The following is a 17,070-nucleotide window of genomic DNA, read 5'->3' on the forward strand; positions in this document are numbered from 1 at the left end:
TCTTAAGGACTGAAGTTGTCCAGTCTTCACACTAGGTCCGGTAGGTCCCTACCATGGGTGGGGTTGAAACTGCAGACACTCCCTGTAATTCTGGTCAGTCGGAGTGTGTGCAGAGGGGTGGCTCAAGGTTCCAGCTGGGGGACCAAGGGGGACAGCATAGCTGGGTGCTAGGAGCCAGGGAGAGCTGGAACACAGGCTCCAGGCCTGGAGATGAGAATCAGGGTCTGTTTTCTGGCCCAAGGACAGACTCTTGCATTTGGGAACAGGGATCTCCACAAAGTTGAGAGCCTTCTCACAGCTGCACTAAACCCTCTGTGCCACATTCAAAGCATGGCACATGAACTTGAACAGATGTAGGCAAATCGTGTCTCCCGAGCCTCAGATTCTAAGATTCCAATGAAACACTGAATAAAAAAACACTTGCCAGACAAGGCCTGGCTAGAGTTATGATCCAGCGTCTCCACTGCCCAGGGTACTAGCCATGCACACACTTCAAGGACAAGTCTCTTTTACCACATAAAGGTTTTTATTGAACTCAAATTCAGGGGTTCCAAAGCCTGAGGAAGACAAGGGAGGCTGGGGTTTGCACTCAGAAGACAGGCCCCACTTTGGGGCCCCATTCCCTGCCCCACCTACCCTTACCCCTTCCTGACTCAACGAGGGTCTCAGTAGCTACCAGTCTAAGCTACCCACTCTAATTAAGTAACCCGACCCCTCCCTCCCCCCACCCCCATCTAGCACATTGCCAAGCCAGGCATCCAGCAAGGGGCATGCTGCTGCTAAGGCCAGCTCTCTGCTGACCTTTTCTGGATCTCTCCCAGAGCCTCCGGCTGCCAGCTTGGCCTCCCTCCAACCCCTCTTCATAGCCCATTTCCCATAAGTCTCCAGGGCATGTCACTTCCTCCACCCTGGCCCCCTCTTCTCCTAGAATCCTCAATTCCTTTCTCCTCCAACGTTTCCATTATTCTTTCTCAGGGTTTCTCTAGCTCCCCGTCCCCTTCTCTTCTGCCCACCACCTCCCCCACCCGACAGGGCCCCAGGTCAGCGGCGGCCAGCCGCATGGGTCCGCTGGTGGCGGATGAGGTCAGAGCTCTGAGAGAAGGCCTTTCCACAGTCATCGCACTTGTAGGGCCGCTCCCCGCTGTGGACCCGGTGATGCTGCAGCAGCGTGGAAGAGCGGCAGAAGCCCTTGCCGCACACAGCACACCTGTAGGGCCGCTCGCCGGTGTGGGAGCGCTGGTGCTGAATCAGCGTGGAGGAGCGATTGAAGGTCTTGCCGCAGTCGGGGCAGCTGTAGGTGCGGCCTGGCAGGTGGGTGCGGGCATGGATGGCCAGCACCGAGCTCTGGCCAAAGCGCTTGCCGCACTCGGGGCACTTGAAGGGCTTCTCGCGGGCATGGCTGCGGGCATGGGGGATAAGTGCCGAGCGCTGGGAGAAGCTCTTGCCACAGATGCCACAGCTGAAGGGCCTTTGCCCGGTGTGCACCCGCTGGTGACTACGCAGGGATGAGTTCTGGCTGTAGCACTTGCCACATTCGGGGCAGCTGTAGGGCCGCTCATGGCTGTGCGTGCGTTGGTGCCGCAGGAGGTAGGAGCTGTCGCCGAAGGCCTTGCCGCAGTGCGGGCACTTGTAGGGCTTCTGACCAGAGTGGGTGCGCTGGTGGCGAAGCAGGTAAGAGCTGTCAGCGAAGGCCTTGCCGCAACGGGGACACTTGTAGGGCCGCTCGCCCGTGTGGGTGCGCTGGTGTTTGATGAGGTCAGAGCTCTGGGAGAAGGCCTTGCTGCAGACCTCACATTTATAGGGCTTCTCACCCGTGTGGATGCGCTGGTGCTGGATCAGGGTGGAGCCCCGCCCAAAGCTCTTCCCACAGATGCCACAGATGTTAGGCCGCGGACCCTGCCCACCCCTGGCCCGGCCACCCCGTCGGCCTGGACCACGAAGGGTCCCTGTCAGGCCTAGGGGATTCTGGAGCATCTCAAACTGGGGTGTAGTCAGAAGGGCCCCTGTGGGCATCTCAAAAGGTGGCCCTAGGGGCAGGCCCTCCGTGGGCTGCTCCCCAAACCCCTGGGTGAAGGAGTCCAACGGATGGACTCCCAGGGGGATGCTCAACGGATTCTTTTCCTCAGGATTCAGAAGCATCTCTGCACCTCCCTGGAATTTGGAACTTCGAGCTTCAAATTCAGGGTTTTGGGTTTTGAACTCAGGATTCTGGGGTTCAAATCCAGGGCTCTGGGATTCATACCTGGAGCTTTGAGATTCATATCCAGGGCTCTTGGGTTCATACCCAGGGCTCTTGGGTTCATACCCAGGGCTTTGGGGCTCATACCTAGGGCTTTGGGGTTCAAACTCAGGACTTTGAGAATCTGATTCAGGGCTTCTGGGTGCAAATTCAGGGCTTGGGGGCACAAATCCAGGGCTTCGGGACTCAAAACCTGGGCTTTCAGGCTCAAACCTGGGGCTTTGGGGTTCAAACTCTGGGCTTTGGGGTTCAAACCCAGGGCTCTGGGGTTCGAGCCCAAAAGGTATCTCTTCGACCTCATAGTCCCCAGAGTCTTCTTGCTGAGAAATTTCCTCTTCCTCTTTCTCACTCATGTTGCCTGCAGGATCAGAGAATTACAGAAAACCCAGATTTGTGTGGTACCTGGAAGGTCATTGGGTTCCCCCACCGTTAGGTGACACAAACCTTTCCCTCCTCCTCAAGCAGGGTCGCTGGCCCTTGGACAAGTGCTGAAATTCCCACCTCCCCCTCAGCAAACCCAGGATACCAGGTCCCCGCCCCCGCCTCCGTCAAGACCCAGGTGTCCAAGCCCCCGGCTCTTCCCCTCCCACCACTACAGCCCCCGCTCCCGCTCCCAGGCACACTCCTCGGAGGAGCGCTCCCTCCCTCACCTTTGAGGGACCCTTCAGGGCTCCCCATTTCGTCAGGACTTTGCACATCCCGGGGCTCGAGGCCCCACGGCGACGCCTCCCGTTCCATCCCCGCCGGCTCCCAGTGCGGCGGCGGCGGCGATGGCGGACGATCCTGCGACCCGGCCTGAGCGCCCTGCGACCCGGGCCCTCGCCGCTCGCCCACTCAGCGCCGCCCAGGGTACCCGGCTGCCCAGCCACGGCCCCAGAGGCCGGACGTCTTGACCCTGGGCCTCTCCAGCCCGCCGGGCCCCTCCCCTACCCGCGGCCCCGCCCCCACCCACAAGGTCTTGGCTTGCCCTGGGGTCCTCACAGGCCCCCACGCGTCGTAGCCTCGGAGATGAGGGGCTTCACGACTTGCCTTGGCGCCCCCGGATACCGCTCCCCGCCCGAGACCCCGCCGTCTGGCCCCCCAGCCCCAGGCTGGGCTGCGGCTGGCCGACCCCCTCCCCTCCACACAGGAAGTGTCCGTCCGCGGCCAGTTTCCCCCGCTGGCTAGCGCCGCGGCCTCTCTAGGAGCGGCTGGAGGTGGAAACTCGTTGGCATTAACCCTGGGCTGGATGGCCCTGGCGTCGAGGTAGGGGAGGACGAGGCGCCCTGGAGCCGGCGGGAGAGGCTGGGGCAGTTTGTGTGCCTATGTCCTAGGTCTCCGTCCGCCCGGGGGCCTATCTCTCCGTCTCCCGGGCCCTGCGTCCGTCAATGCCTGTGGCCAAGGGCGAGGCAACAAGAGAGACCAAGGTCAGCGAGAAGGAGCGACGCTTCCCGGCGCCAGCGAGGGCGGTGTCTAGCTCTCCTGCCCTCCAGGGCCTTGGTGTCAGCTCTGGCTGAGCCTCGGCAACCTGGACGGACCCCACCCCCAGCTTGGGCTCATCGAGTCTCCTGAGTCAGGGGCCCCCCTCCTCGAACTCCACTCCCCTACACCGGCGCGCCCACCCCAACTCCTCCTGGCCCCCTCCCCTCGCTGCTTCTCCTAATCTCCACCCTTCCCCCCTAGGGGAGGGCTAGGATCGTTGCCAAGGAAACAGCCCGCCTCTGGTTTCCAGAGGCACCGCCCCTACCCCCAGGGAGCTCAGCGATTGGTCGGTGGAGCTCGTGCTCTCACCGTCCCGCCTCCTCCCACTACACCAACTGCTAGGCGTTAACAGTCGCCAGGGAACGCGAGGCACCTTTCTGATTGGTTGCAGGCTTCTCAGGCCGGTTCCACCTCCACGGTGCTCCAGAAGTGCCTGCGGGAGGAGTGGGAGGCGGGGTCCCTGGCTTTTCCCTTCTAGTTGGGCCTGTGCTTTCAGACCTTTTCCCGCCCCCATTTACCCTTCATTGTGTTTTATCTTTCTGAAGAATGAAAGCCAAAGGATCTGAGGACAGACACCCTTTTCCCTCTGTCTCTCCCCACACTCTCCTTCCCAGCACTTCCCTTCTTACCACAGGTTCCATGTGCGGAAGGGGCCACTAGAGGGGATCCTGCCCCAGAGAGAAGGCTGCTTCCTTTTCTGTTACCCCGCCGTCCCCAAAGCCTGAGTTTAACTCAATCCCACGGAGCCTTAGTCCCTAGTTCCTGGATTTTCTCACAGGGAGGCAAGTATCCTATCAGAATTCCTTCAGGTGAGGGTAATAAGAGTTTGGGAGGGGAAGTGGACAGAGAGAGAACCATCTGCACTTAAAGGCTAAAAACTCTCCAGTCCTGTCTGACTTGGATAGAGGCTTGTAGAGGAAGGGAACCTGAGAAGCACTGCTGTAGGTGCAGCTTTAAATCAGGAAAAAAGTGACCCTGGAAAGACGATTTAATAGGATCCAATTCTTGTCCTTTTTCTACACTTGCTGCTGAAACTAGTTGGTAGTGTTCCTGACAATGTGCCAAATTCTCCCTGTGGGAGTTGATGCAAGAGCCATAGATTGTGTTTTCCTGTTGCCTTCCCAGAAAAATGAAGGGAGGAAACTGCTTAGGAGGAAAGATGACATCTTCCATTCTCCTGAAAAGAGGTGAGAGCAAGCATTTGGAGAATTCCAAGTGGTAAAAGGCTGGAGAGAAGCAATCTCAGTAGAGGCTTACCAATAGACTCACAGACAAATATCTTCATACGAAAAGTGCACTGACTACGGGAAGAGCTGCACCTGGAGTCCCCCGCATCCCCAAAGTACACAAATGAGAGACAGACGTCTCCTTCATGAGACACTTTTCTCTGACTTCCAACCTACTTGCCCACCAGAGAATTCACACAGGAGAGTAGCAGTCACCTGCAAAGTGTGTGGCAAGCCCTCCAGCCCCAGCTCTAACATGGTCTGCTGCCTGCACTCTTCATAGTATGGGCCACAAGCCCCACGTGGAGCATTAAGTTGGGCCATGGCTTCAGTCTGCTCTGGCACTAGAATTTCCATGTGGAAATTCAGTCTTCGTGTCTAGAGGAAAAGAGTAGCCAACTTTCAGGCAGCCTCCTCCAACACCAGTCCTCTCTATACAGTTGGCCTTCGAGAGGCAGCCAGCCTCTGCCTGCCACATAGCCATAGCAGTGACAGACTCAAAGTACAAGGAAGCCTCTGATGAGAGCTCGAACTTGACCCAGTGTGTGTCCTGAGAGGCAGCCACTTTATTCACAGCTTCATCCCCTGGTGTGCAGCAGCACTGGGGCAGATTCAATGTGCAGCCAAGGTTTATGGTCTGGTCAACTTGGCCCACACTTGAGAGAGAGCCCTAACAAAGGTTCTCAGTGTGAGAGGGGCTCCTGTGTGAACTGCTTCCTCCCTGTATGCAAAGGATAAGCCCTCTAAGAGGCCTTCTGTCAGATGCTATGAGAGCTGCCCCTGTATATTCAAGAAGATTTGAGGTACCCAGGAAGAGACCAGCTATGACACAGGCCCCTTTAGGAAGAACAAAGGAAAGGGGAATCTTTGTGTATAGTGAGGTCATCAGCTGGCCTGACACGCTTGGAACACGCCCTGAGACCAACCCCTACTCTTGCAAAGCAAAGGGTAGCTAGAAAATAACATTCTTTTTGTTGTTGTTGTTGTTGAGAGCAGTGGTTCTCTCAGACTTTAGCAGGCATAAGATTACAACCCTGGTGAATCTGATTCAATAGGTGAGGGACAGGGCCCAGGGAGATAGCTGCATTTTGAAGAGATACTGCACGTGACTCTGTGACAGAAAGGCCTTACATGGAAAAACACTGGCCTAGAGCAGGTTTTATCTTCTGAGTCATAAACATCTTTGCACATCCTGTTCCTAGAAAGATACACATGAACAAATATTCCAAAAAAACTTACGGGTTTTTGGAGCTCAAATCAATACTTATCCTTTACATAGCTTGGACAAACTAGGGATGGGCCACATGGTTACAGCCTTGACCTCTCACTCTGGCCATGTAGACAGGGTTCATGTTTTCACTGGTGTGGACAAGTGTTTCTCCTAATACACCAGGGAAGCCGTAGGGAAAGCACCTTTCTGGCTTAAATTGCTTCAGGATCTGAGCCTCAGAGACCTGTGATAGTGGAGAGAAAAGTGAGCCCCACCTTTGGGGCCCTTCCACTCCCATCCATGCCAAGGAGTGAGGAGGTAATAAGGGGCTTATGCTGAGGCTTAAGCGTTCATGACACTCAAAAATTAAGTGGTGGAAAGTTGGGTCAGCAGGGCAGGAAGCAGAGGAGTTGGGTCAGGTTTGGGGGCCCTAAGTAAGCTTTGCAAACTTCAAAGCACTCAGAGAAAGTAGCAATTATACCTTTAATTGGCAAGCTCAGGGCAGGGTCCTGATCTGGCTTTGAGTTTGAGCTGAGAACTGGTATTGCAGGCTGCCTTCCCCAGGCAGTGCTGAGGGGCAGGGGAAGGATGGGTTGTACACTGGCTTCTCTAGGGGATTAAGAACTGGTTCAAAGGTAGCCACTTCCAAGGTGCTTCTCCACAGCCCCATGTCCCCCTTGGGACAGGTGGCACGTGAGCCAATCCTCCCAGTGAAGTTTAGGCTGAGAGGTCTTGATAGGGTTAGATTTGAAGATTAGATTGGAATCAAGTCAGTTCATCTCTTTACCTGAACAGTGTCTCTTCCTCAAATTTTCTACCTTTTCCTTTACAAGCTTCTCCAGGTTGATAAATCTGATTTCTTCCTAAGGCCAGACACAGGGCTGAGTTGTCAAAAGGCAAGTGCACATAGGCCACCAAGGACTCAAGCCCTTGTTACTACTCCTCCTTGAGGCGAAGCGTCACCCCGATCAGAGGCAGGAAAGGGTCTGCCCATGGTTGGCTGTTTCCGTCACCTGGACAAAGCTGGACTCTGACCACAAAGGAATTAGTGGTAGATGGATAATGGAGTCACAGGGTGATGGGAGAGGATTCTGTGTAGAGCTTGGGAATATAGATGAGTGCAGTTCCCTCTGGCTACTAACCCCAAGTGTTCCTGGCCTGGTCCCCTTTGTGATGGAGGTACCTAAAGAGAGGGAAGATGCAAGCTTTGCTTTGTTGGCCCTGGAGCTCTCATCTCAGGCTGGTTTCTCCCTGGCCTTGGTCTGCTCTGTGGCTGTTTGGTCACTCATCTTGTATCTGGGCTTCACTGACATTGGGCTGCTCTGTCCCTAGTCCAGGTCAATGCCTGTGGGTCATCACAGGGAGTGGGCAGATCCCTCCAGAACCCTGGTGGAGACACTGGCAAGGAATTCAGGAGTGGTCTGGTAAAGACAGCAGGAAACCAGGAACCCTAGAGTTGCCCTCTGTGTGTGACCTTGGACAGGTTGATTAGCCTTCCCCAGTCTCAGTGTCCCCAACTGCAAAAGGATGGAAAAGCTAAGATCTCTTCCAATTCAAAAATGTGATGAGGCCCTCCTGGCTGGGCCTAGAGTGGCAAAGCCTGAACCACTGAGCTCTCCCTGGGAGGCCCAAGGATTAGAGGGCACTCTCAGGCCCTTCCCCTTCAAAACAGGAACTGCAGGTCAGCTCTGGCATGCGAGACACTACTCTGTTTGGGGCAGAAGTTTCAGTCCTGACTGCCTCTTCCTGATGGATTCTCCTCTCCAAGCAAGATCCTTCCTTCTGTAGGCAGCTGTGAGGGTGAAATGAGTTGATGGACAAGACAGTACTTTATAAACCACAAAATGCAATACAAGCCGAGGTCTAACATAAAGCCTGCTTTTCCTTCTCTCCTGCCACCCTTTCACATGTATGCTGTCTCCATGAATCCCTGATTCAGAAACAGTGGAATGAGGTAGACTACAGTTTGTAAACTCAGATGACTACAGGAGCCCAACAGGTCATGTAGATGAGCAGAAAATGCCAGAAGGAGAGGGCCTGCTTTGCCAGAGATGTGGCCAAGCCATGACAAATGCCAGCTAATACTGGTAAGAGGTGATAAGTGACAGGCGTGATGAACTGGAGAACCTGGGCTCCATCCAAAGGGACAACTGCCCTTCAGCTCTCATCCATTGTGGTTCTGTGAGAGGCCAGAAACCTAGCTTTTTGTGTGAAATATCCTGACTTTTAAATCTTAAACAATAATTTGTCACATTGTTAAACACTAGCTGGGCCAGAAAAATATTTTAAAAGTCTGTCATGGGCCGGGTTCATTACATGGCCACCAGTTTCTAAATTCTGCAGTAAAGTCAAGGGGTAAAACAAAACTCTCCACCTCAGTCCTCTTATGTCTAAGCTGAGAAACAGCCTTTTCTTCTCCACAGTGGAAATCTAGTGAGGGTTTTTACATCAGCCCTAACTCAACAAAGGGGCTTCTGGAGTCTGGGACAGAAGGGAATAAGGTATCAGCAGATCAAGCTGGTGAGGGCCTAAGATGAGATGGTCCTCAGGCCCCAGGTCCAGCTCTTGCTGGGAATTCTGTGCCCTTCCTGGAGCTGTCACAGAGTTTTGGGCCCCTGAGGCCACCTTGGGCCTCAGGCAATATCTTGATCTTCACCCTTTGACTCCTCACCTTTGAGGCCATCACCCACACTCCTGGAATATCTCTGGGTAGTGCCGGAAGCCCACGGGTGGGTCCAGGTCCCCTCGGCCAGAGGCCAAGGGTATAGGCAATCCACTGGCACCTCGGCCCCTGCGTGCGCCCGCACCAGGCCGATGGACCCACTGGTGCTTGGCCATAGCTGACTTCTGGCCGAAGCACCTGCCACACTGGGGACAGGGGTAGGGGCGTTCGCCACTGTGGGTGCGCCGGTGGGCTGCCATCTCAGAGCTCTGTCGGAAGCAGCGCCCGCAGTCTGGGCACGGGTAGGGCTTCTCGCCCGTGTGGGTGCGCACGTGGCGCCGAAGGTCGGAGGCATGGGCAAAGGCGCGGCCACAGTCCGGGCAGGGGAAGGGGGTCTCGCCGCTGTGGACCCGCTGGTGCTGGTAGAGGGCAGAGCTCTGGCTGAAGCAGCGGCCGCAGTCAACACAGCGGTAGGGCTTCTCGCCCGTGTGGACGCGAAGGTGGGTGGTGAGGGCGGAGCGCTGGGTGAAGGCCCGGCCACAGTCCGGGCAGCGATGCGGCCGCTCCCCGCGGTGGATGGCCCGGTGCTTGCTCAGAGAGGAGGCCTGGCTGAAGCCCTTGCCACAGTCAGGGCAGCAGAAGGGCTTCTCACCCGTGTGGGTGTACAGGTGCTCGACAAGGGTGGAGCGCCAGGCGAAACTCTTCCCGCACATGTAGCAACCGTGACGCTGGTCTGCCCTAGGGACCGGGGGATGGACACAGAGTGGCGGGCGACCCCGGCGAGGCACCTTAGATGGCTGCTCGCAACCATAAGAAAACCCAGCAGAAAGGGGTTTGAGAGTCGTCAGCCCAGGAGGCTGAGTGTCCACAAAAAGGCTCTTCCCCAGTGCCTCAGTCCCTTCTCTCTGTCCTCTCTCTTTCTTGTTTCTGGAACCTGCTGGGAGTTAAGAAGAGAGCTCAGACCCCGGCTTATCCTGATCCTTGATTCCCACATCCCATATGGTGACAGAGAAGTCTCTTAGATACAGCCACCTTCTGGACCCACTGCTGCCTCTCAGACTCAGCTTGGTATAGGCAGAAAGCTAGGAGTGACTCCTTTCCCTCAGCTGCAGAAGACAAAGAAACACTGCAGAGACAGAAGGAAGGAACAGGGGAACAGTACACTCTACCTTAGGGCTGGGGAAATGGGGGTTGGGGGATGACAATTTAGCTGGATCATGGCAAATGAGTGGACGGTAAGGATGCACCAGACAGCAGGAACAGCACAAACAGAGGCATGAAGGTGGCTGGCATCGACAAGTTCAGAAGGGCTGGGCAACGTGCAACAGGTGGACAGGATGGACTAGAGGAAGAAAACAGCGCAAGCCAAGAGAGCGGAGGCTGCTATAAAAATATAACAAGAAAGTAAACTAAAACACAGGAGGTGACAGAGAACCTAGAGGGCAGGCAGGGGTGAGTGATGTGGAGCTCAACAGAGCTTAGAAACCAACAAGATGTGAGGGGCTCAGAATCAGAGGAGCTGGGAGTGGAAAGGCAGGTATGCCAGGGTCCGCACCCCAGCAGGGCCTGGGTAACACTCATAGCCCCTTTTAGGCTGAATCCAGAAGAAGGCAGGGACCAGGTATTAATAACCTTAGCTGGGAAAGCAATTCAGGGAGGAAACTGATGTGCAGGTAAGGAGTTGGCAGAGGGCAGGCAGCAGGATGGGTCAGGCCCAGAGGAAGTTCCCCGAAGCACCCAGTACTTCACCTGTGTCTGCTTCTGTAAGACACTCTCCCACCTCCGGGTCCCGGGCATCTGGTCCCCATAGTTCCGCCTCTTTCTCCACCCAGGAGATGAGGGCTGGCTTGGTACCTCGGAAGCCTGGAGAAGAAGAATGCAAAGCTCATGCTGCAGGGGAGGCTGCCGCATAGGGTCCTGACTTACCCAGCCTGGGGCCTCCCACTCCACGTGCAGGACCCAGAGGCTGGGCAGGGTAGGCCGGGGATGTGGGCGCAGGCGAGCAGGTGGGGCCTCACCGAGCGCGCCCAGGTGGCCGTAGGTCTCCCGCATCACGTCCCGGTACAGGGCCCTCTGCGCGGGCTGCAGACACCCCCACTCCTCCAGAGAGAAGTACACGGCCACGTCCGCGAACCTCACGGGCTCAGGTGTCCCCCGCTGGCGTCCGGCCCCGTTAGGTTCCCGCGCCGGGAGCGGGGCCGGGGGCGGCACCATCATAAGTGCCACCCCGGAGGTGAGCCAGAGCCACCCCTACCAGCCCGGGTCCGCGGAACCTCCGCTATCCAGAACGCTCCCCGGCCGGGCCCAAGGGTCAGGGCGCCGTCGTGAGGCCGGGAGAGCAGGAACAGACCCTCGAGGGCTCACGAGGGTGACAGGACACTAAGAGCGGGTGGCCGAAATTGCACCGAGAACCAGAACTGGAAGGTGCCTTCCTAAGAGATGGCGGCAACGCGGCTCCACGAACTTTGCTCCCGCGCCATCGTGCCCAGATGACGCCACCCCAGGGTCTCCAGGTGGCTTTGTCTTCGAGCCCTCAGTCAACATGGCCGCGGCGGCTACAGGCGCCCGAGAAGGCGCTGCCACCGGCCCGGGGGCGGCGTTCCCTAGAGCGCGGCGCCCGTCCCGGGGGCGCGGCAACTGGGCTTCCCTGCCGGGTCCCCGCGCCCGTCGCGCGGGGAGGCGCAGCCACGGCCCCGCCCAGGCATGGAGCACAGACCTCCAGCTCTGCCGCTGTGAATTCAGACGTTCATTTTCGTCGCCGGACCGTTTATAATTGGGCTTCGGCCCGTCCCTAGGTGACAGCAGGCTTTGCCCAATGTTGAGCGTTTAAAAAAAAAAAAAATGGAGCGGGTAAAAGAATCTTCTCTATTGGAAGCTAGGTCGAGCCTGAAATTCTAGGAGCTTTTGCTTCAGGAGATCGCAGAGGCAGCTGGAGGAGAGTAGGGAAAGGCCTGAGAAAAGTAAAAACGACCCTCTTTCTGCAAGCTTACCCTCCCGCTACAAGCCCTACAGGATGCCTCCCAAGCATCTGTTTACCTGTAGCTCAAATCTGGCTCCTGAGCTCCTGATCACAGGGCCATCTGCCACCTTGACCCTGTATAGATGTCCCACAAGCACCTCTGAGTGGCTCAAACTGAACGCATCCCTTTCTTCCCCTCAACCGCTCCTCCTGGAGTCTTTATCTCAGCAAATGGCACTAACTCTCTCCATCATTTCTACCTTCAAACCCTCTGTCTCACAGGACATATTTATTGACTGCCTACCCTGTGTTCCCCACATGCCTTCATACATAAGTCCCCTGCCCTAAGAAGGCTTGATATTTTTCCTTTGCCCAGCTAAATCAGTCACAGCATTTCACACTTCATGGAAGTGCACTTCATCTCTTCAGCAGGTCTGGGGTCTAGTCTGGAGCTTTTGTCTGTTTTCCTCTTTCCACAAGCCTCCCTGAGGCCTCCTCCTAACACCTTGTATCTGGTGGAAGCTTCTCCCCAGGGGAGCTCAACAAGTAAAGAGCTGATCACAGCAGAAAGAGGGGAGGGAAGACAAAAACTTGGGAAGGGTGAGGAGAAGGTAAGGACACAGAGTTGCCCCAAAGCTTGACCCCAGCCCTCGTTCTGCTAGCCTCTTAGGCCCCTGAAGGACACAAGAAAATTTCCATTAAGAGTGATTTTTTTTGACACAACATTGTAAAATGATTATAAATCAATAAAAAAAATTTTTTTTAAAAAGAGTGATGGCTTTTTGTCACCTGTCAGTGTCCATCCCCCATGATGGTGCCTCTCACACACAGGCCTGGAAGAATTCTGGGTAGTGCTAAAAGCTCACAGGAGAGTCTGGAATCTCCTGGGGAAGAAGCCAGGGCAGAGTCTGCACCCCTGGGTCAGCCCCTGAGGGCCATGGTAGCAGGCTGGTGGGTCTACTGGTGGCCTCTGGTTGAAGCACCTCCCACTGTAAGGACAGTAGCAGGAATGCTTGTCTGTGTGAGTCAGCAAGTAGCATGAGAGGTACTGCACTGGCTGCAAGTAAAGGGTCCCTCCCCAGAGTGCACTAGGCCAAGGTGAAGGTAAAGGTAAACCATGACTGCACTCAGGCTGGAGATGAGGGTACTGCATGAGTGCCAGGTGCTGAGGCTGGGCGCAGACTGAGGGCCTGGGAATGTCCTGGCAACAGGAAATGTTAGCCACAGACTCAAAGACCAGGTCAGTGTCTCTGATCCCAGGGACTCATGACAACTCCCAAACAGACTCCTTCTGCTTCCAAATGTATCATCTTCCCAAGGGGTTGTTGGGAAACATAGCAGATTCAAAACTTGCCTTTTTTCCTGTTAACTCGCCAAGGCCTATTCATGTTCACTATGGCAGACAAATTTAGATGGGTACCCAACCCCTGGAAGCCCCCTTCTGGACTGTGTTGGCCAATTGAAGGGCTCAAAAGTCAAGGACATTCCCACCCACTCCAGGGCCAACCAGAGGAGATACTCTCAACCAAAGGAGCAGCTGTTACAGTGACCAGGGAACCTGGAAGAGAGAAAGGTGAACTGCTTTCATCCTAAACTTGAATTTGCACATTGCTACTGACCTAGACTTTGGATGATTCATACAGTGTGACCTGATCATGGGACTACTTGGATGCCTCAGAGCCAATTAAGTGAGAAAGAGAAGGTCAAGATTCCAATCTCTAGTGGGTGCCATAAATTCAGGTTGGCAGAAATTAGTAACACCAGCAGTAAAGAACACATAGATGGTGTTGCTTGCTCAGCAAATGTTTTCCCTTCCAGCTGGAACTGGGACGTTGCTTCCACTTATGGCTTTCTCTCAAGTTTCCTCCTGCTGGGGATCCTGAACATCTGTACCCTACAGCTGCGTCTCCTGCTCCACCCATTTGATGAGGGCTGGTTTGGGGTCTGGCAGTCCTGGGAAAGAACTCTAATCACTCAAAAAAACATTTCTTAAAACTTCCTTTGTATTCATTTAATGAAAATGTACTGGGCACCTCTGATGTGCCAGGCATTGTTCTAGATGTTCTGGGTATGGAGACACTGGTGAACCAAGATAAGGTTCATGCTCTAAGTTTACACTAAGAGAGAGAGATACCAGGTAGGAGCTCTGCTGGCACAGGTGTGGAAAGTCCCTTTGGGCAGACTGTGCTCAGGAATAGAGAGATGGACACAGAACTGCAATTCAGAGACTTCCAGCACGGAGCATAGGAGCTCCGGAAGGAATTTCTTGAAGATGGCATTTCAAAAGGGCATTGAAGGATGTTAGATCTGGAGATCAGTATATAACAGAGCAGAACAGAAAGAACAAAGGCTCATTAAGCTAGAAGCAAGCCCAAAGAGCAAAGATTCTACTTAGCTGGAGCCAATGAGATGCTACTGTCCTTACAGTGGGAGGTGCTTGCCTGTAGAGAAAGATCTGGTCATAATTGGAGGTTAGTGTGCCACGGGCCTTGAAGGCCTGTACGGGTTCTGAACTTTTTGCAGGAAGTCCCGGGTAGCCAATGGAGGAATCTGCCCAGGGAAGCTCAGTTATGAATTTCAGTTAGGCTGATACGGCGAGCATCCAGGGAAAGAGAGCCATCCTGGGGCAGGAGTGGGGACAAATCAGGGACCTGGCTCCGCTGATCCCACCCACCTCCTTCCCTTTTAAGAGATTCAAGACGCTGGACCTCACCGAGCGGGCTCAGGTGGAGATATGTCACCGCAAACAACCCCCCACCCCGACTCCTCGGGGAAGAAACACATGGCCACATTCACCTCCCCGCCCCCCTCAGCCTTTTTCCCTGCTCCTTCCCGCCAGGCCTACACCCGTACCTCCGCTGGGAGCCCAGAGCGGGGGCGGAATTATGGGCCCAACCCTACCCCTCCAGGGAGGGACGGTGGGGCTTCTGCCTCCGCTGCAGGGTGGTGGTGGGTTTCGGCCGGCCTAGGGGACCGGAAGTAGCTTCGGATGGGACCGCTCTAGGACGACAGGAAACGGCCCGTTACGCGAACTCGGTGGTCCCAGGACGGAGACATGAAGGCGTCCTCAGAAAAGATGGTGGCTCTCTGTCTTCCTTCTGTTTTAGAGGAAGGCATTTAACAGCTTCAGTGTCAGCCTGGTGTTGATGACCTGGTTCATTCACCCCTCGAGTTGTCTTCTCTTCCTGTTCTGCCATTGACCTTGCCAGCTCCTCTTGCCCACAGTTAAGATGGCCGCAGCCGCTTTGGCATCCGCGCTCAGGTCGGGCGGGTGAAAGGTGAGGCTTGGGTGCGGGTGCGCGGGCGGCGGCGAGGGGTCCAGGAGAGGGGAATCCAGGGCCAGGATCCAGGTGCCCGCGGCCAAACGTCCTCTTCCCAATATCCGCGGCCCACACAGTGATTTGGTCTTTAAAAAAACTTTTTTTTTGCCAGAAGGATTTATTTGTTTGTTTGTTTGTTTTCATTTACAAGGTACAGAAAACTATTCAGTGAATGTTCTCCCCACCTTCACCATTCCTCTTACAGTTTCTTAAATATCCCTACAGTGATAGTCCATCTGCCTGTGCCCTACAGAGAGAGTCTGTTTTGTCTTATCTATCTATGGTATTTCCACACGTTTACTAGCTCTTACTGAGGACACTGGGCTGAATGTCTCTTCAGTGCCTTTAAGTTCAGTCATTTTACATAAGAAGAAACAAGCCCAGTTACTACCCAAGGTTAGGCAGCGACTCCGGCTCCTAACTCGAGCCCTTCCGCTGCCTCCTCCAGGCCTATTCCAGAAACGTAACATGAACACTTCGAATTTACTGACCCTCGCTGACATTGTGAAAGCGAACTGGATTCTCAATTTATGAAGTCATGATTGTAGTATTAAAAGTTAGATGAGTTACTGCATGTCAGGAGTCTTGTTTTAATGCTCCATGTGTATGTGCCTTTGATTCCAAGCTCTCCTAACAGAACAGTGGCCAACTCTGCAAGAGCTGCAGTTGGTTCTGCGATGTGACTAAGACATTAATAATATTAGCTTACCTTGATCGATCACTTTCTATATGCCAGACTCTTCTAAGTGCTTTTGCTTGTTAACTCACTTAACGCTTACAACGCTTCAGAGCTCAGTACCCTTCTGGATCAGGTAGCTGAGGCACTGACCTCGTTCCAGACCACACAGCTAGTTTGGGGGAAAGCCAGGATTCAAACTCAGGCAGTCTGACTCCACAACCCATGCCGCGAGGTCTCAAATTATTGAAGGCACAATCTCAGCAACCAGAAACAGGTGGGATTTTAGGCCAGGTTATAAGATGCAGTTGTAATGTGGAGTAGTGCAAGAGGCTGGGACCTCGGAAGTCAGAAAAGCTGCTTCTGGTCACCTATGCAATTCCATACCATCGTATTAAATGTAAAAAGAAAAAATTAAAATGAGGCACTGTCAGTATTGAAAAGTAAATAAGAGGGTTATGTTTAGGGGTCAAGTCATAGGAAAAAATATGTCATTCAGGTATTTGGGAGGTATGTGAAATTGTCCTGCAGGAGGGTGACAGGCTTCACAAAAGGTACCCTGTAGCAGCTCCCACAGGTGGTCGTCTCTTGCTCAGGCCCATGCCGATGTAAGCCTGGGGTCTCCTAGCTGGTCTCTGGGCATCCAGTCCTTTGCCTTTCCCCTCCATCCAGAGCTGCAGCCTGGTGTTGTGAAAAGAGCATCAACTGAGAAATCTGAAGGTTTAGGTTCCAGGCCTACCTCTGCCACCAGCTCACCTGTGTGGTCTAAGTAAGACCCTTCCCCTCTCTGGGCCTCAGCCTTTCTGAGTGTATTCTATGGAACAGTATCCCATAAGATGGGAGCACGTGCTCTTCCCTAGGCCCCTTGGAGAGTCCTCTCAACAAAGAAACCTATTCTACTCTTGGCTTCCCCAACCCTGCTTAAAATACTGAACCAGACATCTCCAAGAGCTCCCTTTCAGCTCCAAAATGCCACAGTCCACCCTGTTCTCACCCCCAGGCCCACCCCAGGAACTGCTCCTCCATCCTCCTCACTCAGCCAAAAACCTTGTCATCGTCCTGGGCCCCTCCAATATTCCAGCCCCCACATCCAGCCAAGACCCGAGTTCCCACTTCACCTGAGCCTGAGCCTCTGACCTGTATTCTGCCCAGATCTGACTGCTCGTATATGTTGGCACTGTGCCCGTTTCCAGCTTTGCTGCCTTGTAGCAGTGAAACTTTGAACCTCAGTTTACTTATCTGTAAAATACGACTATTAATATCCATCCCTGCCTCAGCAGACTTTTCACCTTCTGAAGTGTAAAATATTGACAACGA

General features: G+C 54.5%; 2 protein-coding genes across 5 annotated transcripts; both read right to left on the minus strand.

Moving 5' to 3' along the window:
• Positions 1-507: 507 nt before the first annotated feature.
• On the minus strand, positions 508-3,334 carry ZNF768 (zinc finger protein 768). The gene is made up of 2 exons (XM_010996154.3): positions 2,890-3,334; positions 508-2,597 (listed from the first exon to the last, which is right to left on the minus strand). The coding sequence occupies exons 1-2, from the start codon at positions 2,975-2,977 to the stop codon at positions 1,042-1,044; spliced, it is 1,644 nt and encodes a 547-aa protein (XP_010994456.2). The 5' UTR covers positions 2,978-3,334; the 3' UTR covers positions 508-1,041.
• LOC105102792 (zinc finger protein 764) lies at positions 2,444-14,970 on the minus strand. 4 transcript variants are annotated; one of them, XM_064478560.1, is made up of 5 exons: positions 14,611-14,970; positions 10,817-11,727; positions 10,548-10,661; positions 8,808-9,735; positions 2,444-2,597 (listed from the first exon to the last, which is right to left on the minus strand). In XM_064478560.1, the coding sequence occupies exons 2-4, from the start codon at positions 11,013-11,015 to the stop codon at positions 8,819-8,821; spliced, it is 1,230 nt and encodes a 409-aa protein (XP_064334630.1). In that variant the 5' UTR covers positions 11,016-11,727; positions 14,611-14,970; the 3' UTR covers positions 2,444-2,597; positions 8,808-8,818. The 4 variants fall into 4 exon arrangements, with proteins under 4 accessions (XP_064334630.1, XP_031288757.1, XP_031288753.1 ...); XM_031432897.2 differs by lacking the exon at positions 2,444-2,597 and having other exon boundaries at positions 6,150-9,732; XM_031432893.2 differs by lacking the exon at positions 2,444-2,597 and having other exon boundaries at positions 6,150-9,735.
• Positions 14,971-17,070: the final 2,100 nt, after the last annotated feature.

This window comes from Camelus dromedarius, chromosome 24 (assembly GCF_036321535.1).
Source record: "Camelus dromedarius isolate mCamDro1 chromosome 24, mCamDro1.pat, whole genome shotgun sequence".
NCBI classification, from domain to species: domain Eukaryota; kingdom Metazoa; phylum Chordata; class Mammalia; order Artiodactyla; family Camelidae; genus Camelus; species Camelus dromedarius.